The sequence below is a fragment of the Acanthaster planci genome, linkage group LG01 (assembly GCF_054643075.1).
Source record: "Acanthaster planci isolate LZ-2023a linkage group LG01, COTS_SCS, whole genome shotgun sequence".
Taxonomy (NCBI): Eukaryota; Metazoa; Echinodermata; class Asteroidea; order Valvatida; family Acanthasteridae; genus Acanthaster; species Acanthaster planci.
The window spans coordinates 24,841,320-24,868,533 of record NC_141777.1 but is presented as its reverse complement, the minus strand read 5'-3'; the positions used below and the strand labels follow the sequence as shown (position 1 = coordinate 24,868,533).

At 44.4% G+C, this 27,214-nt stretch overlaps 2 protein-coding genes across 6 annotated transcripts; one reads left to right on the top strand and one right to left on the bottom strand.

The window, feature by feature from the left end:
* The first annotated feature begins 110 nt into the window (after window positions 1-110).
* On the top strand, window positions 111-2,616 carry LOC147800592 (succinate dehydrogenase assembly factor 1, mitochondrial-like). 3 transcript variants are annotated; one of them, XM_087148335.1, is made up of 2 exons: window positions 111-224; window positions 1,404-2,616. In XM_087148335.1, the coding sequence occupies exon 2, from the start codon at window positions 1,523-1,525 to the stop codon at window positions 1,796-1,798; it is 276 nt and encodes a 91-aa protein (XP_087004461.1). In that variant the 5' UTR covers window positions 111-224; window positions 1,404-1,522; the 3' UTR covers window positions 1,799-2,616. The 3 variants fall into 3 exon arrangements, with proteins under 3 accessions (XP_087004461.1, XP_087004392.1, XP_087004433.1); XM_087148266.1 differs by having other exon boundaries at window positions 178-333; XM_087148307.1 differs by lacking the exon at window positions 111-224 and adding an exon at window positions 231-981.
* Window positions 2,617-3,187: 571 nt separating this feature from the next.
* On the bottom strand, window positions 3,188-27,137 carry LOC110988961 (uncharacterized). 3 transcript variants are annotated; one of them, XM_087148012.1, is made up of 11 exons: window positions 27,064-27,107; window positions 19,795-19,826; window positions 17,390-17,478; window positions 16,694-16,794; window positions 15,761-15,862; window positions 14,352-14,476; window positions 13,322-13,490; window positions 11,965-12,068; window positions 11,386-11,502; window positions 10,901-11,022; window positions 3,188-9,951 (listed from the first exon to the last, which is right to left on the bottom strand). In XM_087148012.1, the coding sequence occupies exons 3-11, from the start codon at window positions 17,454-17,456 to the stop codon at window positions 5,036-5,038; spliced, it is 5,823 nt and encodes a 1,940-aa protein (XP_087004138.1). In that variant the 5' UTR covers window positions 17,457-17,478; window positions 19,795-19,826; window positions 27,064-27,107; the 3' UTR covers window positions 3,188-5,035. The 3 variants fall into 3 exon arrangements, with proteins under 3 accessions (XP_087004138.1, XP_087004062.1, XP_087004095.1); XM_087147936.1 differs by lacking the exon at window positions 19,795-19,826 and having other exon boundaries at window positions 27,064-27,137; XM_087147969.1 differs by lacking the exon at window positions 19,795-19,826 and having other exon boundaries at window positions 27,012-27,100.
* Between the last annotated feature and the right edge of the window lie 77 nt (window positions 27,138-27,214).

Below are 27,214 nucleotides of genomic sequence, written 5' to 3'. Positions count from 1 at the left end.
TATGCATGGATGCACGACATTATGCATTGTAGGGACGCCCTTCGCTGGTCCTCTGCTCAAAACTTTTGAATTTTAATGTGGGTGTTACAGCTGGCAATGTAACCAGCGACGCTAAAACGGCGCCCGCACGGCCGGTTCGTAAAAAAGCACGGTAGTTCATCCGGGAGCTTTCAAAAGGTGCATTTAGTCTGGCGCCATGAAATATTTTGTGTATACAACAACAGGTGCGATAAGTCTAGTGTGGACAACAAGTAGGCAAATTGAAAGAAAGCACATGGGCCTTTGTAACAATTTTGTTTTTATTGCAGTGAATTGTGTCAGAAATTTCAAAAGGTACATAAGCTTAAAGTTGTTTACTGGAAACAATATGATTGGTCACTTTGTCCTTGATCCGTAATTGTGTCACGGCACCAGTCTGTCTCAAATTTCAATTTGGCATGCTAGGCCTGGTCCTGTCATGCCTGTCTACAATAGTTCCGAGGACATCACCTGGGCCTACCGCCAGAACTGTGGGGTCCGATATGACGTCCGCTCCTCTCCCATGAACCCAACAGAAAAAGAGCCTTTTTCGCCGTTGGCTCTGCATGACATTTGGGCACTAACAGGGATTCCATTCTAGTTGTGTACCCATCATGCCCATAGAAATGCTGGTTCATTTCCCCCAAGATTTTTAATAGCTTACATAGGCCCTACCTTTGTTTTGATACCAAGAAAGAAAAGGTCCAAAACCATGCTGTTTGCAAAAAATAGGTGCAAAAAATAGAGTCATGCGGTTCACGTGTACTTGCGAAGATGAGCCGTGACCAAATGAAATGGATGACTATGGCTGCGATCAATACACAAGACATGGAGAAGAGGGAGAGGAGTGGACGTTGGACCCCACCACAGTTCTGGGGGTAACCTGGACATGCATGATGCAGTCAGAAGTTAAACAAAGTAAAAAATGCTAAAAACAGTTCTGACTGATTTTCAAGTTACAGTGTAGGTGATTACTAGGCCTGTAGGGCCCTTTGGCTTTGTATATCGACAAGGGTATATAAACTAACAAAGAGCTATTTACAGTTGGTTTACATGATTTACGAGTCTAGCCTAGAAATGCTAGATGATTACAAGTACTGTAGTTTCTAACTTCAAGCGTTGCTAGATTTTGGCTTCATTCCTGGCCGCCAAGGCCTACATATACTTTCTTTTGTAGTGAAAATTGACAGATTTGCACACTTCACTTTCACACTTGTGGTGAAACTTCATTCCACATGTACATGTACATGTATCTTGTTTATTGTCGTGAACTGAACCCTTGAATTTGCAAGATTGTCATGGTTGTGTCAGCATGTGAAATTTTTAAAAGCTCTGGTTGATATTTACAAAAGTGATTTTTTCCCCCTTTTTTCAAAACTCTCTAGGTCTCACCATTCTTTACGTGTTATGAGCAGTTGACATAAAGTAATTGAATCTTCAAGATTTAAATGTGCAGTGTGAATTAAGAGCCAAGGGAATGACAGAGGAGTAGTGTGGCTTAACAATGGCAGGCCGACATAGCAAGCTCCAACGCCAAGTATTACAGCTGTACAAGCAGTTCCTGCGTCTGGCTGAGCAAAAACCAGGACTGGCGCCCCATGTACAGCAGGAGTTCCGCAAGTGGGCGACGCTAGAGCGCACCGACATCATGCGCATTGAACACCTGCTACGGAGGGGGTGGAGACAACTTGCCATGCTGCAGATGGGAGGGGTTGACCGGGCAGGAAGTTTTATCAAGGACAAGAGTCCCACATCAAGTACACCATCAAGGAACAGATGATGCATGTACATGGAGCCTCTCAGAAACACAGTCATGACAGTTTCCAGGAAGGGCATGCCCACCTTTAATTTAAAAAAATCGAAGTCTTGGGTCGGAATTTCTTTTTCTGTTGGCAGCTCAGCGGTTGAGTTTTCTTTCACCGCAGACTTGTTTTAAGGCACTTGTTCAAGACGGCAACACCAGTCATGCTGGGATTACAATAAACTGCTTTCACTGTCCTTGTGGGAGAAAACATTCTACGTGTACCTCATTTTGATGAGGAGAGTTTAAGTAGAGCAAAGAAGTGACATACATGTATGCATATGTTTCGTTGTTAATTCGTGCAATTAAATACATGCACCACTACCAGCACTTGGCAATGCAACAAGATATTTCACTCTACAAACTTTATGTACATGGAATTAAGACATGTTTTAAAAAGTTTATTGAAGACTGATTGCATTTAAAATAAAAATTAGAAGGTACATGTACATGTATTTGTGATGTTTGGGGCTGATCAGGAGGTCATTCGTAAATTATTGATAATGTTGGTTAGAATATCCTTGTTTTTATATTTCACAGCATTCAGATGTCACATGTTATAGTTCATGAGAAAATTTGGAATACGGACGTAACACATGTCCATGTGCTGCCATTCCGTTTCACCGAATGTTCTTTACCATTAATACCAATATTTACACACACACTGTTGGAAGTTTAGAAGTCATTTCAAGAAGTGTGGAATATTCTTAACATACCAAATGTGTAAAAAAAGTGAGTTTTATAAAATCTACGAACTACATACATGTACAAATAAAAGCAGTTTGGTATTAGTTGAATTTTTGTGTGTGATTACATTAACCTTAGAGGTAAATGTACGCTTATGTAAAATCATTCATACTGTACATGTACGTATGGTCAGATCCCCTGCAGTGACTCTTACGGACAGTAATCGTCAGTAATTTGGGGTGCGTTCGCACGTTTACTCCTGTTCACCCAAGTAGGATGCGTGTGAATTACACTCGGGTACAGGAGTATACTCTCACTTACCCTTGAGTCGTACTCCAGCTGTTCGGGCGCCCAGGAGTATACTCGTGTCAACGCGAGTAGCTCACTCGAATGCACCCTTGAGTTTGCATTTTAAAGAGCAAACTGAGCTCCATAATTTTATGTTCAAGTATTACCAATTTCAGTATCCTAATGAAGATGGTTAAAACACCGTTAAGGGTTCCATTGATTCACACATTTAGAGGCCTACTGTACATGCATAGCCCAAAAGTAGCTCTGCCAACTTCCACTTGGTTTGCTAGCTTAGATCATGTACTTGTAAATCGTGTCAAGTGTGTGTGTTTCAACATGAAGAATGAAGCCGAGCATTGAACCAAAGCACAGAATGCAGCAGTGGACGAATTGTATTTCCATGCAGTATTACTTTATTCAGGAAATTGTCTAAAATGTAAAAAAGACAAGAAAAATGTAGGGGTGCAGGTACAGTATAGGGTTTAATAATAAGTGGAAAGAGTTAGGGAGAGTTTGAAATACGTACGTTCACCACAACTCCTTTTGAAAAGGAACATTAAGATAATGTACTATAAATGAATTTATTTTAAAAAATTCAATAATTGTAAATTCATGGAATTTCTGATCCTCTTAGGAAGCATAAAAAGTCCAATCTAAATTGATAGAAAATCAATTGACAAAATAGAAAAGTAAATTGAAAGATTCCCATCACTGCCTTATCATACTGTAGCATGGTTGCTAGGACAAGTCAAATCAGCTTGTTCCAACCAGAACCTTGTTATAAATAGAACAGAAATATAAAGCTACTTGAAAGAAGTCAAGAGACTTGTGACTGCAGTATTTCTTCTTCAGAACAGTATTTTGTTCCGAGTACTCTCTAAATTGAGAGTTGACTGGATTCTGAAGAATATTAATACAATACTCAATTATTTAGTACAAATGAAGATTACAAATAAATTCCAAGTAAAATGATATTGACTCTCCAATGGACAAGCATATTCAGGCTAATTGTTGAAGGGTCCACGGCATTAATTTTCAGTTCTTCGAAACAGACTTTATTGAAAGTGTACTTTTTCAGAAATTGAACATGTCCATGCTTTCTTTTTCTGCTGGATGAGGGTGCTGTTGCGATGTTGTTCCAGGACATTTTGTGGAGGGGGGTCCTTTTTATATTGTGAGCCTAAAATTCACTCATTGAAGACGATTATTGAAAAACTTTGCACATTGGCCTACTGTTGTGCTAAAACAGCAAATCACCCAAGTCTGAAACCCAAAATCTGGCAATCTTATCTGCTTAAATAGCTCTGTGGCTTCTGTCTCAACGACAACACAAATTAGGATTTCATAAAAATATACAAGGCGCCCCAAATGCCCCGGAAGCCAACAAAGCATAAACTGGATTAAAGGTGACATGGGATAAAAAGGTCAATTCGCAAGTACTGCCATTTAAAACATTGCATGGGCCTGGAATGAAAGTGTGAATTCCCATAAGAAGTTCCTTCATGATTGTTAAAGTTAGCCCCTGCAGGTCCCCCTCCCCACAGAGAAATTCGCTTCTCTTCCTACATACTTTCATCGCTAACACTGTAGGTTGCATTTTTAGAACCCAGCACTGCAGATTTACACATGTCTCCTTCCACCTCTTTGCCCAAGATATCCCAGTGAGTGAGAATACATTCATAAACATGAAATACATTGTATATCGTCAAAAAAACAAAAGAACAGCATGTACAGTACCACACACTATAGCCCATGGGAAAAGTGTCAACCTTTACCACAACTACTACTACATGTAAATAACTATTAATACACATGTACTGTACATGTATTCAGTGTCCAGAAACACTGTTTTGTTGTCTGGTTAGGGACAGTCAGAAAGTCAAAAAGTAGTTCCTCTTATATGTTAACCCATTTTTCAATAACATGAAATCAATGCGGAAAAAAGTTTGAATTCTGAAAAAATATATGCAAACTTGATAAATACCTCAATTTGAAAATTGCCTAATTTTTTTTCCTCAAGGAATGCCTGCCTCGGTGGGGAATATGGTGTACACAAACTTTCAATGAAGTACGCAACTGCAGGTGGACACAGCGGCAGCGATTTGCTCAGCACTCTGAGGATCTATTCTTTGCACGGCATCATGCCACACAGTCCACAACACCAGATCCACCATCAAGTCCATAATTTTTATCGTCAGAGGTAATTAACTCACAAGTTATTTTTCTGCAAAGTTGACGTCAGTTGGTGAAGAGCTGGACTCGGCCTCTTGTCTTCTTGCTGGCCAGGTCACCCTTCCTAGGCAACAAGGCAGGGTCTGAGGAGCATTTGGGTCCCCTCCTCGAGTTTAAGCTTCTCTTTTCTGTCGGTGACTGCAGATGCCTTGGGGTGTTCCTCTGGGGCTTCGTGTTGAGGGATTTTGTGACTTCTTTGCGGAAGACTGGGGATGGTGAGGCATCACTTATGGGAGAACAGTGTTTGCTGACTGATGTTGACTTCGGCTGCAGGGAACGGTAGATTCTGGGCAGTTTTGGACTGGGGCTTGACGGTAACGAGGACAACGGTGAACATAATGGTGATGCAGATTCAGCAGAGGATGGTTTGGTTTGCTTTTCAAAGCAAGAACGCGTCAGCATCTCAAGATGGGGTGACATCAAGACGGCAGGTCTTGATGTCACCCCATCTTGAGATGCTGACGTCAGTGTACAAGAAGAGCTTGAGTCAAGGCCTGACCGGGACCCATCATCTGAGTTTGTTGGCTGCATGTCATAATTTCCCGCTGCCCCCAATTCTGTTGGTGTTATTGGAGGTTTTCCTCTAGGTGACTGTCTAAATGGTGTGACTTTGGGTGAATTTGGCATGTAAATCCTTGTTTTGTATCTGGCACCAGCAGATCCATTATTCCGGGTCTGTGGAGTTGAACTATGCATTCCACCAGTCAGAGTTCCAAGATCAGTTGTGCTAGAGTTGCCACTACTTGGAGAAGGTATGGAAGGAAGGGATTCCAGAGATGGACTGTTTGGGGGTCTTTTAGTCTGTGACCGGAGTAACCATGGGCGTTGAGGTAAGTCTCTTGTTGGTGTGAGTGACCCCTGCAAGTCAGACATCTTTGGAGATTCTTCACAACACTGTTCATCAACAGCACTCCCTGAGATGCAATCTTTATCTGCTTTTGGTGAGTCGATGTCAACTGTGCTCGAGGGCTCAGGTTTGGGAGAGTTTGATGCGTAAATCCTCGTTGTGTTCTGTGTTGCGAGTGGAAAATCGTTCTCTGATACAAGAGGCGAAACCGGTCTCGTGGGAATATCAGTTCTTGGCCTCTTCAAAGGTCTGCTAAGCTCCTTCCGGAGTTTGAACAGGTTGGCACAAACTTTGGAGGGGATTTTGAGACTGTAACTTGTTCTCAATGACCTCAGAGCCTCGTCGAAGTTCTCTGTATCTCCTTTGGACTGATACTTTCCAGGGCAGGACCTGGGTCCTGACGTGTCGCAAAGCTCTGGGCTGTTTGTCCTACCTCTGCCACTAAACGTCAACAATGGTTTGACGGGGGCTGGCTTGACAGGTGGCGTTCCGGGCATTGGGTTAAAAATGCTTGTTTGCTGTGGTGGATTGTGGTTCAAGTCCACTTCAGGGTTTGGATGTGAAGATGGACCGTCGCTGACACCGCTCTGTGGACTCTGACTAGTGGCACTGGTGTCAGGGCAACCACTCTCAGGATTCACCGTGTCTTGCTCGCTAGAGCTCTGTGAACTGCTGCTCACAGAGGTCATGGGGCTCACACTCCTGGTTCCTGGACACTCGTTCATAGGGCTACTGGGGCCACTGTTAGTCTCGCTCAGACTAAAAGAGGTAGATATGAAAAGTACATCATCACTGGCATCAACTTCCATCGAGGAATCATCTTCGCTCTCCTCGGACAAGATATGATTGCTCATATCTATGTCAATTGCATGTGTATTAGATGGTGAGTTCTCCTGTGACTGTGCCAAAGGACATGGCTGAGTGTCTTTATCTACTGTGTCACAGTGTTGCTTTTCCTCTGTCAAATTAACAAAGGCCAGCTCATTGGTATTCATCAGCATCGTGACTGCTTCTTCAGGAGGTGGCTCTTCCTGTTTCAAGCTAGAGTCCTGCGAGATGCCACTGTCTGGAGATGGCTCAGTTGATGAAGTCACCCTTGCGCTTGAGGGTTCTTCTGTCGCCAAGTCTCCACCTGTTTCCTCGGCTGGGGGTTTGGATATTGTCTCATCGCGTGTGACATTCGCTTCTGTGGCTCCTTTGAGGATGGGATCCCTCTCCGGCGCAACCCCCTTGTCTGGCTCATTGGCCACTGAAGATCCAAGTCTTTCCATTTCTAATTGTGCTTCTCCCTTGCCTAACTCAGAAACCTGCGCATTTTTTATCTGATCCCTGAGGTACTTCCTCCTTAACAGCTTCCCTGTTGAATGCCTCGCTTCTTTAACTTTGGAATTCCTACATGTATCTTGGGCTGAGCAGGTCTCACTGCCGAGCAGATTCCTGTACCTTTTGGTCTCGGTCTGGTTTCCTGCCACTGCAACAGCCTCTGACTGCAGAAAAAATGATCCATTTTCACATCCAGTGCTATTTACAATAACGTCCCTATCGCTGAGATTCCCACGTGAAGAGCCCTCCGATGTTGCAGGCTCCCCAGCAACACTTTCTATCTCCTGGCTGGGGATAGCTCCTGTTTCTAAAGCTGGTCCTAGTCTTGTACATTTTGAAGTAAATTTACCTCTTCTCCTCAAACGCATTCCAGATGGAAGCGTCACTTCACGCTCACTGTCTGCATTCTTAGTGGCAAGATTGGTGACTGCTGACTTTTTATGACGCTTCTGGGCAACCTTTGAACTAACAGCCTTTTTGAAAGTCGGAACATTTCCTTTGCGTTTTGGTTTTTTGTATAATGTCAAAAATCTACCAGTTCCAATGACTGGGTAAGTTAAGGAGTCCTTGGAACACTTCCTCCTTTTCTTGATTGTTGGCAAGTTTTCTGCCACCTGCCCCCCTAATGGTTGATCAGCCGGACACACAGCACCACCTGTTTCTTGGCTAGTGGCATTTCCATTCACTACCTGGTCAAAAGCTGAAGGTGAGGATTCAAAGGGTTTACAGTTGGATTCCTGAGCACTGTCTGAGCAGGCTTCACCACTTAACTCAACTGAGTCCTGCTTCTGTGTTGGTGTGGATGCCCTCTGCATGGACTGCAAATATTGAGAGATTGAAACCTCCTTGTGTTGGAGCAAGGGTTCAGGATGTAGTTCTAGCTCTCTGATGTCCTCACTCTTTGAGCCGCATGGAGACAGATGAGGACTGCTTTCATGTACACAGGCTTCGCTCAATTCCCCAGATGCCTGAGACATGGTGCTGATGGATTCGTCGTCTACCACGTCCACAATACACTGGGTACTATTGTCCTCCTTGTAATGAAGTAATATGCTTGCTGGCGGGGGGAGCATACACGTATCCTCCGAGATGGCACCTTCAATTAGTAACTCTTCTGTATTCTCAGCTGTGCTTGGACAAAGTCTTGGTGGATCAGGGAGCGAGGTTGGCCCACTGGGGTCAAACATTTGAGGTGAATTAGCAGAGCACTCAGGAGAACCAGGTGATGGGCAGGTTGTCTTGTCATCAGTTGAAACGAGAACCTCACTTGGGCCGTCCGTCTCTAGATGGTATTTTTCATCAGTTCCGGCAGCATTTTCAGTCTTGGCTGGAAATGCACATTCACAATCCATATCGCTGGAAAGACAGATAACACTGGCTGAGCTCTCAAGGTTTCCAGGAGACTCTGGAAAGTGACACTCGGCAAGGGCTTCGCTCATGGCAAGTCTTGTGGTGTCAGACACTGCAGTCTCCTCAGCCAATTCTGGCCTTTGACAATCCAGCGTAGATGGTGGTGGTGTGCACGTACCTGGAAGGCCGGTTGATGGTTCTCCATCACTGCCTCCCTCACAAATCTTGACGCATTCTTGGAGCATGCTCAAGAGTATGGCTGTATTGCCTTCTCCAGATTCGCTCCGAGGCACTTCAGGAAGTGCCTCCTTAACAGCTTGACTGGCCAGCCTTGCTGCCAAACACGACAGCGGCTCTTCATCTACGGGATGTGTACATGTAGCTGAGGCATTTGGTGATTTTTTCCTTAAACTGAATGGGTCCCGGTTTTCTTGACCGACAACATCAGAACTTGGAGTGAATGCTAGTGTGGGAGAGTTGGTTAGTGTTACAGACCCGTTTGCATCTTGTGATGTGTCACAATGACTTGGTGTGTGGTTGTTAGTTGGGTTTTTATTTAAAGATCCATTCTCAGCAATGGGCCCCGGGGAAAAGGACATGGACTCTTCATAACAGTGATGCAACATACTAAAATCTTTAGCTACATCCATCTCTGACACCTTCTCCTTGCGAATATCTTGCTCAGCTGAGACTTTTGAAAAGTCATTTTCCATCTGGTATGTGACTGCTGGGCTGGGTGTTGGCAATGATCTGGTTTTGCTGGTTTTGCAGATTTCATCAGAAGCATTTCCAGGGGTTTGTTTAATGGCTTGGCCTGTTGTTGTCTCTCCTGGTGTATTCAGGGTTGAACATCGTAAGAGGGTAATATTTCTGGGGCGCATGCTCATGCGTAGAGTGGTCCGTGGTCCATATTTCAGTCCTGCCGATGGGCTCATCTTGTGACTCAGGAGGTCGGAAGATTGTGTTTTCCAAGTGTGGTGCTTCTTGAAGCCCAGATTTTGGGGAGAGTGTAGAGAGTGGTATCGCTTGTTCTCTTTGCTGCCGCACGATGACTTCTTCCTCTTCTTCCCCTTCTTGTGTTTCTCCTCCCCCTCCTCCACACCTTGCTTGGATGTCGACGGCTGGCAGCAGTCACACCAGCCGGCCAGCTCAGGGGAGCCCTGGACCGAGCAGCAGAAATCCCGACCGGTGTTCTCCTCGGGGGAGTGCGGGAGCTTCAGGGAGCAGAACAGCGAGTGGGTGACCTTCTTGCGGAAGGTCTGGGAGGAGAGGGGTGTGCGGGGATGCTTGCCCATCAGCTTCATGGCCGTCCGGGTGGTCTGCCCAGTCTTGGTAGGGGAATCTGCCGGCGAGCTGGGCAACTTCTGAGGGGAGGCTGCTGAGGGACAGCTGACTTCAGTGGCTGTTAATAGAGAAAGGGAGAGTATTCCAATTTTAATTTTTGTGCTGAGAAAACTCAGCTAGTTTTTAGTTTCTTAACCAACCCGAACCTTTCCAAGTGACAATGCCACCAAACACATATCTGCTAATACTGACAAGCCAGAGATCGGAACACAGTACAGGAACATGCACACACAATAATATATGTATAAGTGTAAATCCTCCCATTTTGACATAGCACCCTCGTTATTCTGCAAATAGCACCCTCCTTCTGTTCTGCAATAGTGCCCTCTTTTGCCAAGAGTTCATTTTTTTTTCTTTTATGGAAATCTGAACATTCCTATTTTTTGCAGTCTAAGAACTTTGAAAAATTTGGAAGGTTCCGATGAAATCCGAGCGGTTGGCAGGTATGCATACCTTTTCACAGATCCAAATGCAGATTTCACTTTCAAAGAGTTCTCTAAGACTAAAATCCTAATCACCTATAAATTTAACCAGCATAACAGTTGTCATTTTCCTAATGAGGTGCATTCTTTTGCAACTAGAATGTTCTTGAAAAGCCAGGACAAGAATTGTGTGTGAAATCATCAGCCCAACATTTCACAACCGACAAAAACAACTCTCTTACATCTTATTTGATTACCTACATGAACTTGGACAACTACTTATTAAATTAATTGTTCGTTACAGTCCAACAATTTCAACTTATAAAAATTAATTCATAAGTACCACAGACAGTCTCCCTGTTCAACAACATGCATTAGTCTGCCAAATTTGTCCGAATACAAGCCATTTAACTGTGAACTATAAAGTTCCCTTTTTACATGTACTGGACACATAGTCTTCTTTGTATAATTTTAGCTCCATCTCCAACTGCAGTCTGTGTCACAAGAACTAACCGAAAAGTTTTAGGATGACCCAACAGGCAACTCAACTAGATCTGTAGATGACAAGATTTAGTTAATACCCACCATTACTCATCATGGCATTGCACATGGCACACGCCCAGTCCTGATTGATATGTTTCAGTCCTCCACAAGCCAGATGGCATCCAGATGACCCGCAGATATCGCACAACACGAGCTCCCACTTACTGCAGAGCAACAAGTGACAAAAACAAACCCTAAACACTTACTAGATACCATTTGCCACTGATGGTGCTGTATAAGACATTCAACACTGTTCACATATCAAACAACCACAGCACTGGAGCCAGAAAGGATAACCTCAATGTTCAAAATGAACATCAATGCACAATATGCCGCAGGAAGCACTTTTCCAGTCAAATGGATGACAACTCATCAATAGACTCATTTCTTGCCAACTGTCTTTTGGAAATTCTACAGAAAACTGGGGTGTACTTGTGACATCAAAGTAATAACTAAGTTTCTACTGGAAACATCCTTGGTGACGCCAGCCCATGAGGTGTACTCCCTCTTGAGTGCAAGCTACCTACCTTGAAGTTTTATTGAACTGCCGTCCTTGTGGGCACTTGCAGGGGTCCATGTCACATCTGTCGTGACGCCAGTACAACTCCTGAAAAGCATTGTCCTCCATCTCCCAGGATGCATCACTTGAAAAGGACAAAACATGAAGAAAAGTGGACGAGAATGAGCCAGTTCTTCATTCCATGCAGGTTAGGTCACTTTGGAACAAAGAAGCTGATGCCACGCCAACTCAAATGTACACATTGCCAGTAGTGAAAAAAAGGGTCGCTGGCCAAAGACCAAGCAAACAACGATCATACACATTTTCATCACAGACCCCCCCAAATGGCATTGAACTGGTTCTGGAAAACAACTGAGCTACAATTGCAGCTTTTAATCATTTCAAACATTTGCTAACAAAAGGAACAACTGAAATGTAAGCACCCTGAACTTGTCTTTACCAGGCAAAAGTAACTTCAGCAAGACAACACCCTTTCCCCAAACACAGAGTCAAATTAAAGATGACATCATCTAACGACGGGACTTCCCCCTTCCCCATATGAACCCTCTTTACTTTTTTTCAAACCATCTCGGACTTATCAACTCACTGCTCAGGGATGTAGATCCCAAAATTCTTCATCTCCAGCTGAAACTTCTCCTGGTTGTTGCAGATGGCACAGCGGAAGAAATAGCCAGCACTCAGGGCTTGTTGCTATGAGAATAGCACCCAACAGAAGATATTAAAACCTCCTCAATTTTTACCCACCTTGAAAGACATGCATAGCATTGTTCATTTTTTAAAAGGAGTTTACAAAAAGCCGAGGAACACAAGGACAAGCAAACAGGTTACTGCATGTCTAATGTCTACGCCACTGAAGATTGGCACTCTGGTTTCTTTTAATATGAAATGTAAATGTCTTTTAATTTGAAATATTGATGACGACATATAAATCAGCGTTAGTGTACTGGGGGCACAGTCATGACAGTGGGCTTTCATGGCTTTCAGTATGTACATGTACAGCAAGCAAAACAAAATAATTATTAATTATTGCGTATTAGTGTCCTGACGAGAAAATTATTCAATCTCTGTACAAAAATTATTATTAACTACTAAAAATGAATTATTAATTATTGCGTTTAGTGTCCTGACGAGAAAATTATTCAATCTCTTTACAAAAAAGCCAAACAAAATGTGAGCTGTTCCCCAAAATGTGAGGAAAGTATTCTTTACTACAGGATTCCTTTAACAAGGGAAATTTCTGAAAGCACCCACGCCGTGTCACATGACTTCTTGAATATTCAAAATCTGCTGTCTACTGGCATCGACACGACACCAGTACTACTGTAGAATGTTCTTCTGTATCATTTTATCATTTTAAAAGCACAAAATTGGGATTCATTGAGCTCTCGAGCACAGCACACACACAAGTTATTTGTTCAGCAATGGCGAGAGTCCCGGCCAGAGCCTGAATGTCAAAGAAAATTATTCCAGCTTCGTGAAAAGAAAAACAAGTGAAAAAGAGCTTACAAACTTTGGCTGATGGGGGCTACAGCACAGACACACTGATAAAAACAATGCTACACTACATCCTGCCCTTCACAAATAAATTTCAGGTTCGCAAGTCTTTGTTTTCTTTGCTTTTAAATACTAATACAAGGTCCGTTTTAATCACACCACTTGTAAAGTTAAAATGACGTTTTTAATGCGTTCGACTTGTTAATGTCAATGTACATGTATGTGCTGGCAGGTTGCAGGGCCCAATTTCACTGGCATGTTCAAACTAAAAATGCCTTTTTATAGCAAATTTGTGTGCTAACAAAAACCTGCTGTGAACTAGTCATTGGAAATACAAGGTGTGTGAGGCATTCTGGTTGGTAACTTGTTTCCATTAAGTAGAAACTCCCTGCACTTAGCATATTTCCCTACTCTGTGAAATTGGCTCCTGCAGGGTCCCACATGCGTACCTGGACGCAGGTGCGGTGGAACCAGGTGTTGGTGCAGCAGGGCGTCTTCAGCACGTGGTTGGAGACCCTGGCCTCGAGGTCCTCAAAGCAGATGGGGCAGGTGACCGTGGCTGGATCGGACTTGGAGGTCTTAACATCCTGCTGGGGGCGATGATCCTTGCAAAACACCCTGCGATGTGGTGGGAGAGGAGAAATGGGACAAGTTACTCGCACCTTCATTGGCATGACCGTGGAGATGTTAGACAAGCCCTGGGGTGAATTTTGAATCTGTCGCACACTTTGAGACTACTGACTTTGTTGTGTTGAAACAACAGTGGCAGTGCTTGGTTCAACTGTGCAAAAAATGTGCAAACGTAAAGTTGAGAATCTTGCAAACAACCAACCCTTCTTCCACACGCGCCACATGTTCCATTCTACCATTACAACAACAACAACACCCCTTGCTGATCAAGAGATTCATAGAATAATACCTATACCATGCAACTATCATGACTATAGAATTTCAAGGAAATGAAGTTTGACATGCTGAAAGCAACAGTTGACGAGATCTTGATGTACATGTTAGGTTAAAGGCTGGTTAAAGGCCACTTTAGTGTTTATTGGTCGAATTTCACCCTCCAAATCACTCATAAAAAAGCACAAGAAAAAACAGATTGTTGTCCCTGATAAGCAAAGATTCTTTAGTGTTTTCAACAATTGAAATGCTGGCTTCCAAAACTGCCATAAATCGCAAAAGAGGGGGCCCAAATTGCTAATGGTTTATGCTTTCCAAACATTTGCATTTTAATATGGTGGGTCTTAACTGGCCCGTGCATGTGCAGTGTATTTGCTACACTGTCTTTTATACTGCAGCACAATGTGTTTGTGAACAACCATGAAGTTGCATATCCCCTGACAAAAGGTGGCAGCAGGACATGGTAACTTTACGCATAACCACAGAAGTGAAACCAAGTATTTGGCCAGTTTCATCTGGATATCAGGTTTCCCACGCAAAATTTTCTGTGAAATATTCCTCGAGGGGGTAACTTACAGGAAAGAATCAAAGAAGCAAAACATGGCCTCATTCTTGAACCCGCAATTGAAATGAAAGCCTCGCTTGCATATCGAGAGGGAGCAACCAATGGTGGCCGTCTTCTTGGAACAATAAAAACATCTCTGAAAAGAGAACAACATCAAACTGTCTGGGAGAAGAAATACACACTGACATGTAACTGTTATCACAAACCCGGAATGAATCTTAAATGCCAAAATAGCATTCAAGCGTGTGTTGCAATCTGTTAGGACCAACACAAGATCTTACAAGACCTTCGGAAGACCAACATAAGACCTCCAGTCTGAATGCAAGACCCAAGCTATTCAAATGAACTGTAACAAAAGCATTCCTTTGCCATGGTTCATCTTGTCACTTCCAACAGGTCTTGTGAATGGTCTGGCGATGTTAGGGACGACAACGCTGGTTTAAGCATTTGCAGAAAGATGTTTTTGGTCTGAGAGGTTTGCATGGTGAAATTCAACTTCTCTTCAGAATGCCACACGTCCCTGTTAATCCTGCACCAAGGATATCAATTCAAAATATTACAGGATAAAAATCTCCCAACTGCAGAATTTTGTGTTAAAACTTATTGTGAGAGCAAATAAATTCTGATCCAGCAGATTCCCATGAGAAAAACTTCATAAAATGTACACGTTCAGGAGATTTGCGAGGGAAATGCTGACATGCTTCGGCTTGATAGCTTTGGTAGCGAAGCAACAGAATTATGGGGCCAACAGAGAGAGTAGAAAGACAACCAGCTTGTCAGGGAATGGGGAGGGAGCCAAAGTGGCTTGATGTGGACAAATATTACACTGAACGTTCTATGAGAGCCAGGAGGGAACAACTGATATGATGAGGGAAAATGCTGACAAAACAGCAAATGGATAGGGAAAGGGAGAAAAGGCCCAGAGATTGGATAAGGGGCAAATGTGTGAGCAAGAGGGGAATAAGTGATTGAATAAGGAGCAAGGGGGAATACATGTAAAAGATTGGATGAGAACAAATGCTTTGAGCAAGGGGGGAACAGGTGATCGGATGAGGGCAAATGCTTTGAGAGCAAGGGGAACAAGTGATTGGGTGAAGAAAAGGGCATTGAGAGCAAGGAGGAAATACATGTAAGTGACTGGATGAGGGCTAATGCTTTGAGAGCAAGGGGGAACAAGTGAGGACAAATGCTTTGAGAGCAAGGGGAACAAGTGATTGGATGAGGAAAAAGGCTTTGCGAGCAAGGAGGGAATACATGTGACTGGCTGAGGGCAAATGCTTTGAGAGCAAGGGGGAACAAGTGGTTAAATGAGAACAAATGCTGTGTAGAGCTGAAAATAGTGTGAGAGCTTTACAAAGAAGCAGGATCCCCATTTGGTCAAGGCACAGGATAATACAAAGAGACATTTTGAAACACATACCAGCCGGCGGCCTCTATTGAGCTCTCGAAGAATGTCAGGCACAAGAAAGCCATCAATCCCTTCGTCATCAGCCCCTGACTGAGACAGACCGCTGGCAAACAACTGAGACAGTCAAGGAAGAACGGGTGTGTGTTACCCTCTCATCTGACAGGGAAACTGAGAGGAGGCATACGGTAGGCACCAAGTGAGTCTCTTTCATGAGCGAGTGAGGATCTGACACGAAGCCGGCCGCTTTCAGAGTTTCGGACAGTACAATCGTTGGAACCTACACGTACACGTATCTTCCCTGCCCCCCCGCCTTCAGACTGGCATTGTTCGTCGCCTTCTCACATCATCAGCAGCTCTACACTGATCTTAACCACTCCAGTGGCAGCATCCTATTCACACCCCACTGCTCCGAGATTTTCTACAGAAACCCTAGCTCCGACTTCAAGTCTCCTGACGACAGACAGAGCATACTGTCCAACACTTTGAGTCTACTTTGAGTTCTCCTCAGAACCTCACTCACTCTAAAGAGAATTCACATGGTGCAACCGCAGACCTTTGTCTCATTTCTCAAAATAAACTTCAAAATTGCTAAATGTCATTACATGTAACTTTGTCTTTTCTTTTTACTCATAGAAGTAGAGAATACATAGAGATCCAGAATGTTGGTAATGTTGCACATGTAGCTCATGCCACAAACAGGATTAGAATGAACCAAACATAATTACATTAAACACGTTCAGAGTCCACCATATATTATACAATTACATTTAAACATTTCATTCAGTGATGCCTTGCCGTGAAATAAAAGTTCCTGATTTGCAAAGCCTGTTTGTACACAGGCACATGTACTGACTGCATGCAGAAAACTCTTTAAGACTAACGTCTGTAGCGGAGGCTTTGAATCATTCTTTGGTGGAATGCGTCAACAATTGTGGTCAGAATTACCAGACAGTACTTGTGCACGTAGACCTGCCTGTCCTTGTCTGTCAACAGCTTGCCACATTCTGGGCCCCCTTCAGCATCTTGGTTGCAGAAAATGCAGAAAGCTTGGGAGAAAGAAAAAAAAACAGAGTTTTGTCACTGCAGGTACGCTGGCGTTACTTTATCCAATCCTAGCTGGAATAGGAGAGGGTGTCTTTTTACATACATGTACATATAGCAACGACGGTCCTTTCACAGGAACTCGTCATGTCAGTGCACAGATTTCTGCAGTTTCTGTTGGATGGTCCGATCCTTGCTTGTGCACCGGGTGCTTGCATGAGCCCTGCTGAAAAACTGCCCACAAGCTTGTCTCTTCTGTACTGGTGAGGGTGCACCTCAACTTGGGGTAGATACATGTACATTGTACCTACAACAGTTGACAGTGGAGGCTCCTTGAAACTCTAAGGTACATGTACATGTATACCACCCCCTTACAGAACACTTACATGTACATGTACACATGCATGCAAGTGATTTTCCTATTCCAAGCCAATGATAAAAGTGACATTCTGTTTCACATACTGTTCACACAGACATTCACCTGCCTGAAATTTGTTTGGTAGCTGTTTCTAGCAACTCAAAGTTTTGGATTTAAACTGGGAAGAGTAAAAAAAAAAGGTCAAAACGGGAGAAAATGATCTTACTGTAGCAGACGCTTACCCCTCTTGTAGCTGTGCTCCACTACCTTCTTGTGGTCCGCCAACTCTGTTCTTTGGGAGGATTTCATGGCATTAGAGTTGCATCACATCCTATTACAAAACAAGCAGAAATTCTTTCATTCACACTGATGATGAAAATTGCAGTGATTAGGAAGCAAATCCATTATTAACTGGAGCTACAAAATTATTTTTGTATGTCTGCCATCAATATTGAAAGTAAAATGTCAATGCCTACCACGACCGAATCAAAAACATTTTGCAATCATCCTATTAAAGAAAAACTCCATTTGACCATGGTCCCAAACCAATTAAGTAAAAATACGGCAGCTTTTGGGGGCTATGTGAATAGTAAATGGCCAGTCAAAAAAAGTTTTTTTGGCATTAGAAATTTTTCAGCCAGAACAGTTGATCCTAATTTCAGTTTCACTGAGGCAGAGTAAGCTGGCATTATCAAAACACCTGAAACTTTGCCATTTTATTGATGGACACAACCATGTGCATTCATCCATGACCTTTCGCAACCTAAGGTCCTGAGGGAAAATGCCACAGACTTTTTCATAACAAAGCAATTTGTTTTCACTGCAAAAGGTCCCAAAGCTCTGGGATGTCACAGAAAGTTCCATCCGTTTTACAGTGATTGGTGCAGGGCTATATGCAAGGTGCATGTACATGTAGGTACATTGTAAAAACCTCAACCTTCTGGAATAAGAGTTACATGTACATGTACCAAAGCCCCCAAACAAGGATAGCCTGGTACAAGGTATGGAACCTTTTGTTGACACCTGATTCTCATAATTTCTCATGTCCAGTCCTTTATCCTACCCACAGTTCTGAATTTGAGAAACAGTGGCTTTTTCTCACGGGAGTTCGTTATTTCTCTGAACCGACATTACCGATGGATGGAATGTACATGTACAATGTACAAACATCATGATGGCTACAAACTAGACCAAACCCTCGCCACTGACCGGACGCACAAGCAAACACGAATGATGGAAGCAGATAAGCGTGGGCATGGCAATATCTGTAGCAAAAAGTGCTACACCATTGACTTGTGCACAAACTCATTGCTACACAGTGCTACAGGGTGGGAAGAGAAAAGATAAGGGTGGAAATCTGTAGCAAAAAGTGCTACACCATTGACTTGTGCACAAACTTACTGCTACACATTGCTACAATTAGCTGGGAAGGGAAAAGTCAGGGGTGGAAATCTGTTGCAAAAAGTGCTACACCATTGACTTGTGCACAATTTTACTGCTACACATTGCTACCATGGCTACAATTACATGTAGCTGGGAAGGGAAAAGTCAGGGGTGGAAATCTGTAGCAAAAAGTGCTACACTACTGACTTGTGCACAAACTCACAGGGAAATTCTAAAGTCATTAATGCGCATGCGTGGGGTTTGTAGCAGGTAGCAATGCTACAGACTACCAGCCCTGATTTCTTTCATCCCATTTCATGCATCAATTGACAAACGGGCAAACCCGTTATATAAAACAGGCATGACTTTGTCACTCAAATTTCAACACTCAAATATCGTTTCAGATAGATATAGGCTAGTTGAATTTGATATGTACATGTTCATGTAGGATCCGAATCAACATTTTGTATAGGCCAAAAAAACTTTGCATAAATGCTTGAATAACTTGTTGACGCTTGTTCACGCTAAACATGCTAAATAGCCATGATAGCATGACCCATCTTTTCCTTTGGTTTTCCTGACCCCATCCAACATGTCCAACATGTCCAAAGGAAAGCTGAGCTATGATGATTGGTCATTAGAATGGAAACAATTGGACTACTACTCCCTGACTAGCATTTTGTGAGAGTTCCGGATGTCCGTGATGCCCAATTAATAACTAGGTACATGTATGCTAGGGAGGCCTCACTTCACACATCTGAGGGAAATAAAGCTAATGGTGATGCATGGCATGTGCTGATATTTTGCGTGTACTGTGTGGACCCTATGTACGACTGTAGGTCAACTCGCCCCCTGGCCGGCTCGCCCCTTACCAACTCGCCCCCTGACCGACTCGCCCCCTAGCCAAGTCGCCCCCCTAAGTTTGCCAAGCACATATGACCGGCCCATTCACCATTTAAAAAAAATACAATCTGTCAGAGATGCAATCGGTACTTGCTGCCCTTAAAAATAGGTTCTGGGGTTTGCAGCGGGCACTCAAAGTTGAGTTTGTTTAAAGCTTGGTGGATATTCCCTTTGTGTGGAATTTGGGGGTAACAATATTTTTTCTTGATATTGGTAAAACTAATTCAGTATTATCGTGTGCATGGGCCATGGTGCAGCATTTCTTGTGTATTGTCTATGGGATTTCGTGCACCACAACACCAACACTCTACTATATTAATTAACTTTGCGGACTGTTTCGGATAAAAAAAATGGTACATACATGCATTAGGCATAATGTCCGGCGACGCAAACCTATGGAAGTGTTAAGGAGACATGATTTATGACAAAGGGTGTAACGGTCACTACACACTTTCAGGTTCCGATAACTTCACAGGATGCAATTATTAGTTCACAATTAACACTAAATACTGATTTATTCGGAGAGTACAGTGATCAAGGATCACATTGTTGACCGGCCATATGAATTATATCCCAGCATGCACTGTCGGTGTCATGACGTCATGGAAAAATAGTCATGCCATCTGGTGCCCGTTACTTGTAAACAAATTAAGAGCACTCTCAAAGATATTCAATTCCAAAAAAGGAATAAAAATTACGCAAATAAAAAAATTAATAATGGGGCGTTAAAATTTGACATTAGTGTACAATGTACATGTACCACTATGACTTTATACATCACACACAAAAAAAGCGTACATGTACATCCAAGAACCTAAATCAGTTTTCGCCGTATATGTGAGGTCACAGTCGAGTGAATGAGCAACAGAACACCATAACTAACTAACTACAAGCACATGTAACTGGATATCGGGTCACTACAAGAAGATACAGTCACATACCCAAATATTAATCGGACGGATCGAGGGTTCGAAGTTGTTGATCCTGAGGGTATGTTGCATATGTTTGAATAAATAAGTGATCAGTAGTGATGTCCAAATATCCATCACTGTCCGGGAGTCATTCGTGTAGCGGGGTCGTTGGTTAGAATCATTGTTTTTTTTTTAATACATTGGGCCGGCCATATTTGCTTCACGTTCCTAGGGCTAGTAGGGGGGCAAGTCAGTCAGGGGGCGAGTCGGTCAGGGGGCGAGTCAGTCAGGGGGCGAGTCAGCCAGGAGGCGAGTTGGTAAGAGGCGAGTCGGTCAGGGGCGAGTTTACGAGGGGGCGAGTTGGGAAGGGGCGAGTCAGTAAGGGGCGAGTTGGTCAGGGCCAGGGGCGATTTGACCTGACACTGTAACGGGATGGACATGACTGTAGACAAAGACTACAGGACAAAGACTAGGCTGACATGACTTGACTGGAGACTAACGCATGTACATGTAAACACAGCAAAGGATGCTGGGATACAATCAAAAGATGGCTGGCAATCAATGTATCGTAATTCTCTCGTAATGCTCATGTGATTCCGAAATAAATCATTCCTGATTGTTGATGTTAAATGGAAATCCCAATCTGGTGAGGTCGTCCGAACCTTAAGTGTGTAATCGACCGTTACACCTGGCGTAGTCGGCAGGATGGCTTCGCTGGACGAGTGATTTCGGCGGATTTAGATTTGGCCTATCGACGGTCTTCGAAGGTCGGAACGGCGTGTTCACGGTGGCGTGAGTACATACCCACATGGTCGATACCGACATGAGAAAATAAATAAACGGACACTGATTCATAATTGTAATTTTTCGTTGATTCACGCCGATATAAATAACTGATAAGTGTGATAGTTTGGGGCTCGAAATCTTGAGATATTATATTGCATTTGTCACATGTCAAGATGGCAGATAGCATGGATAGAGCCGTTTATTTGCGCCGTTTTACCGGCGAGTACATAGCCCAGCTATGTCAGCTGAACCATACAGACACCCATGAAATTAAAACAAAGCAAGAGAGGATTGAGTGCCTTTGTGGTCTCCCTAACATGAGAAAACCTGAGCCAGCCAGTGAGGCTAAGCCCCAACAAGATGTTGGTCAGTTGTTAGAGAAGTTGGAGACCTTACGCAAAGGTGAAACACAGGCTTTGTGTGAGACATTGTTGAAAGCTATGAGTGAGGCAACCAAGGCCTCTGTCTCGTCAATTAGAGTAGGCCCCGAATTGCCAGATTTCCATAAGTTGTCAGGTGATGACGATATAACATGTTATCTCGCAACTTTTGAGCGTATGGCCACTGCTCAGAAAAAGCCTAAGAGCGAGTGGCCTCGTTTACTTGAGCCGTACCTTACAGGGAAGGCCCAGAAGGCTTTCCATGCCTTGACCGAAGAAGATAAAAAGGATTACTCCAAAATAGTGGCCATTATTTTGCGCCATTATCAGCTTACACCGGAAGCATACCGGTTGAAATTCAAAACCGCATCGAAGAAGTCGGATGAAACATTCGAAGAATTTGCAACCCGACTTACCCTGTACTTCAGACGATGGCTCAAGCCATCAGATGGATCTGATGCATCACAAGACGTAAAGAGAATGATGGAGTTGTTACTTATTGATCAATTCCTAACTTCACTGCAGAGTGAACACTTGCGGACAAAACTTCGTGAAAAGAAGTTGTCCACTGTTCAAGCCGTTGCGCGCCAAGCCGATGAATATGTGCTCAACCGGAGAATGGAAGAGGCACATCCCCATGTCTTCAAGAGAGGACCCTATCCACCCTCCAAGATGGTGGATGACAAGACAGGCGGACACGCCAAGTCTGATGTTGCCCCTACGAATGCGGGGAAAGCTCCACCCCCGAAAAGCAGTTCTGCAGCAATGCCCACAAGGCGACCTAGGACTTTCGAAACTGTCTGCTATCGATGCCGCCAGCTTGGGCATCGGGTTGCAGACTGCCCATACCCGCCCACCCCACGACAGCAGCAGGACTCCCGACCTGTGAAGCAGTCTCCTGACGTTAAGCCACAGAAGCCACCTGAGTCTACCACTCAGCCTCCGGGGGCAAAGGTCAACGTCATCACATTGCGGCCACCAAGTGGAAGCATGCAATCGCCAGACACTGGCCCGTATGTCATGGTTGAAGTCAACGGCCATAATGCTAAAGCATTGCTGGACACCGGCTCAACTATTTCTCTTGTCGAGCAGAGTTTGTGCAAATCCCTGGGTTTGTCATTGCTGCCGGAGTCTTCAGCTCGATCATTTACCACAGTCAATGGCACTACGTTTCATACAAGTGGCGCCGTGGAAGCCACAGTCGAGATGGCAGGGATATCCTTTGTTGTCTGTCTACATCAGACAGAGACTTTGCCAACCCCTGTGTTGCTTGGCAATGACTTTGCTGCGCTTGCACACCTTGTGATGGATTTTGGTGAAAAATCCTACTGGATTGGGAAGTAGGCGAATGGGCCTCGAATTAAGTGGCCACTACTTGGGTTACCTGAGTCTTGTGGTGAATCCCCTGTGTCAGAACCATTGCCTGTCACCGACGACCCCCCCTCGGAAGGTGAAGTGACCCCCCTGACTGAGACGGTCTTCACCAAGGACGAAAACCGTCAACTCGATGTCCACCGTATTGATACCGGTGATGCTCAACCTGTTCGTGGGCCTATGTATCGGCTTTCCCCTGAGCGCCGTCAGTCGCTGAAAACCCAGTTGAAGGAGCTACTAGAGGATGGCAGGATTGAGCCTTCTCGTTCCCCTTGGGCCTCACCAGTGGTCATGGTGCCCAAAAAGAGGGGAGAATATCGACTGTGCGTGGATTACCGAAAGTTAAATCGGGTCACCAGGGTGGATGCCAATCCAATGCCGACAATTGATTCCATCCTTGAGTCGTTACATGGGGCCACTGTCTTCTCGTCGCTTGACCTTAAGAGCGGCTACCATCAAATGGCAGTGGCGCCTGATGATGTCGAGAAGACTGCATTCATATGCGAGGAAGGCCTCTTCCAGTTCAGAGTTTTGCCATTTGGGGTCGTTAACGGCCCCGCCAGTTTCCAGAGATTAATGGAGACAGTCTTGCGTGACCTTATCGGAAAAACATGCTTTGTTTATCTCGACGACATAGTGTGTTATTCGTCATCCGTGACCCAACACTTTGCTGATCTGCGACAGATTTTACAGAAACTTCAGGAGGCTGGCTTGACGGTCAATCGTGAGAAGTGTGTCTTCGGCTGCAGTACCATGCGATACCTTGGCCACATTGTTGGCCCACATGGCTTACAAATGGATCCAGAGAAAGTGCAGGCCATCTTCGAGTACCCCACGCCTACAACAGTACAGCGGCTGGAACAGTTCCTTGGCATGGTTACTTGGTATGCCAAATTTGTGCCTCGTCTAGCAGACATCGCAGAGCCCCTCAATCGACTTCGTCAGAAGAATGCCAAGTGGGAGTGGACAGCACGGTGTGCCTCAGCATTTACAGCTCTGAAGAACATGCTGACCTGACATAGCCTACCCTGACCTGACCCAATCGTTCCAGGTGCATACCGACGCTAGTAGCACGGGTTTGGGTGCGGTTCTGCAGCAGGAGAAAGATGGTGACCTCCAGGCTCCACACAATAGCGTATGCGAGTCGCTCCCTCAATGGTCCAGAGCGCAACTATAGTACGACAGAACGTGAGTGCCTTGCAGTTGTGTGGGCTCTTGAAAAATGGCGCGTCTACTTGGAGGGAAAATGCTGCACGGTTGTCACTGACCATCAGGCCCTCACATGGTTGTTCAGGAAGGCCCAATTGACAGGCCGCCTTGCTCGATGGGTCCTGAGGCTGCAGGAGTTCTGTTTTGATATAACATACCGTTCGGGTTCCCTTCATGTGTTGCCAGATACCCTGTCCAGGGCTCAAGACAAATCTGCTGTAGTGGGAGCTATATGGGGCAATCTGACAGAAGAGTTCCCAGTTGCTGCTGTAGATGAAATGGAAGAGCAGACCAACATGTCTGATACAGATATCATGGAACCTGATGAAACAAATCCTGAAACACAGATGGATGATACACAGAACGATTCTGTGTGTGCCGCAGCGATCTGCAAGGAGCCAGATACTGAAGTTGTTGACTGGGTCCAATGCGACTTGTGCCATAAATGGTACCACATGCTTTGTGTTAATATTAGCCGGCGCCGGGCTGAAGCTTTGCCTGTGTATACTTGCACCAGGTGCAAGAAGCAGCGCTGGCAGAACCGTATAGAGTTGGAGTGGCAAGCAGCTGGTGCCACAGATCAGAGTGACCCATCCCTTAATCTCCCGATTTTACAGCAAGTGCGAACTGAGCAGGCCCGTGATGCTGCTTTGACAACCTTGCAGGGAGACAAGTCCATTGCATACCGACTAAAGGATGGGGTCCTTTTTCACTTCACAGGGAAGAAGTGGAAAGTTGTTGTGCCGAAGGCCTTGCACCAGGATGTGCTTTACGCTTGTCATTCTCAACCGACAGCGGGCCATCTTGGGCGTGCAAAGACCCTAGATCGTCTTCACACCTTCGGCGTATGGTGGAGCGGCATGGCCAAAGATGTGCGCAATTTTGTGCGGGCATGCCAGAAGTGCCGGGAAACCAAGCCTGTCTTCAGGAAACCAGCAGGCCTGATGTTATCTACACACTCTCAGCATCCCTGGGAGGTTGTGGGTGTGGACCTTATGGGTCCCTTCCCATGAAGCTACGCTGGCCACGAGTATTTACTTGTGGTTGTTGACCATTTTTCAAAATGGACCGAGGTTTTTCCCATCAATAGGGCAATGGGAAAGGTGGTGGCATCTTTGCTTGTTCGGCAACTCTTTTGCCGATACGGAGCCCCCAAACGGCTCTTGTCCGACAATGGATCCCAGTTTGTTTCTCGTGCCATGGCAGCAGTTTGCGACGGGTGGGGTGTGGAGCAGGTGTTTATCTCCCCCTACCATCCGCAAACCAACTGGGTTGAACGAGTGAATAGAAACCTCAAGGGGATGATGCGTTCCTACCTCACAGCCGATCATCGTTTGTGGGACGTCCACGTAGCAGAATATGCCTTTGCACTCAACTCAGTCGTCCACTCGACAACAGGCAAGGCCCCTTGTGTTGTGATGTTGGGTCGTGATCTGCGGAGTCCTCTTCACAACAAGTGGCATCTTCCAACCACTTCGGAGCAACAGGATCCTGAGGCAGTTCAAGAGGAGGTATTGGAGAACATGCGGAGAGCTGAGCAGAAGTGCAAACACCACTACGACAGGAGGCGACATCACATGCAGTACCAAGTTGGAGACACGGTTATGCTCCGCACACACCCACAGTCTTGTGCGGACAAACACTTTGCTGCAAAGCTAGCACCTAGATGGTCCGGCCCCTTCACTGTTCTGGAACACCTTACACCAGTGAACTATAAACTCACACCAGTGTCAGCACCTGGGAAGGACGTTATCACTCATATTGACCAGCTCAAACCCTGTTAACTTTTCATTTAGCCTGGACTCTAAAGAACAAGGCCACTCATTACCAGTTCGGAAATCCATCTCTTTTCTCAGTCACAGTTCATACTTTTTATTGGAAGTTGACAAACCAACGGACGGACAGATGATGCATTGTGTGACAGTTAACGCCAAGTGCATGTATAGCAAAAAAAACACCTGTTTTAGCAAGCAACCTAGGAATTTATGCTTTGCCTTTTTATTCAGTCACAGATCCATGTACCACTGCATATTGTTGTATTCATTTGTATGCGTTTTTTTTCTCCACATGAAGGACTTTAAGAAAATAGGACCAAATAGAAGAGATCACTTTTAATGGATGTAGCGCATTGTGTCAAGAACACTACTGTCAGCTTTTGAGAGAAGTTATTTAATTAAGCAAGCATTGTAACTTTGTGTTTGTAATTTTGAGAAAAGCCATCTTTAAAAGGACTTCCCCTTTCACACTATAACCTTTGTATGACTTGTCAAGGAGGGGGGAGTGTAACGGGATGGACATGACTGTAGACAAAGACTACAGGACGAAGACTAGGCTGACACGACTTGACTGGAGACTAACGCATGTACATGTAAACACAGCAAAGGATGCTGGGATACAATCAAAAGATGGCTGGCAATCAATGTATCATAATTCTCTCGTAATGCTCATGTGATGCCGAAATAAATCATTCCTGATTGTTGATGTTAAATGGAAATCCCAATCTGGTGAGGTCGTCCGAACCTTAAGTGTGTAATCGACTGTTACAACACCCTATGTACTACAACTTGAACTTAAGTACATCATGTATGATGTGGCAAGACTTGAACTTGAAGTCAAGATCAATCTTTCCATTCATCATGTCATCATCGTTAAGGACTGGTCTGCAAGTCTGGTTCCTGTTTACACGGGTGCCAAAAAAGTAGACCTGTAACAGTGCATGTCATAATGGGACCGTCATAATCATGCCGTCATGTGTCGAAAAAAGACGACGTCCACGCTGTCTCCTGTAGCGTACACCGTCTGGTCTACTCAGTTTGTTGCCCAGCTGGCACTTAAAATTCAAGTTGCTTGATTTTTATAGAATTTGAACCTCAATAATTAAAGTTAGTTAAAACAATAACACTTGTGTCACATGTTACCTTGTGTATAAAAATTCTGCATGGTCATTTCTGAGAACAAAACTTAAGTTACCGTTTTAAATTTGGGATTCCTCATCTTCATTTTTACCGGTGAACTTTCAAACGTGAGCTCACATTTCTATGACGTCATAGGTCAAGAAAATTCCTTCCCATCATCCATTGAAATGCATCTGTTACATATAGTCGATACTTTTAGTATCGAG

What these genes read in the sequence shown, in the direction of transcription:
- LOC147800592 (XM_087148335.1), top strand. Translation starts at nt 1,523, where the DNA reads ATGGCAGGCCGACATAGCAAGCTCCAACGCCAAGTATTACAGCTGTAC.
- LOC110988961 (XM_087147936.1), bottom strand. Translation starts at nt 17,456, where the DNA reads ATGAAATCCTCCCAAAGAACAGAGTTGGCGGACCACAAGAAGGTAGTG. An exon ending in TCAATAGAGGCCGCCGGCTG is followed by an intron (nt 14,477 to 15,760) that starts GTATGTGTTTCA and finishes TTCTCTTTTCAG; the next exon opens with AGATGTTTTTATTGTTCCAA. An exon ending in CAGTTCAATAAAACTTCAAG is followed by an intron (nt 11,023 to 11,385) that starts GTAGGTAGCTTG and finishes GTTGCTCTGCAG; the next exon opens with TAAGTGGGAGCTCGTGTTGT.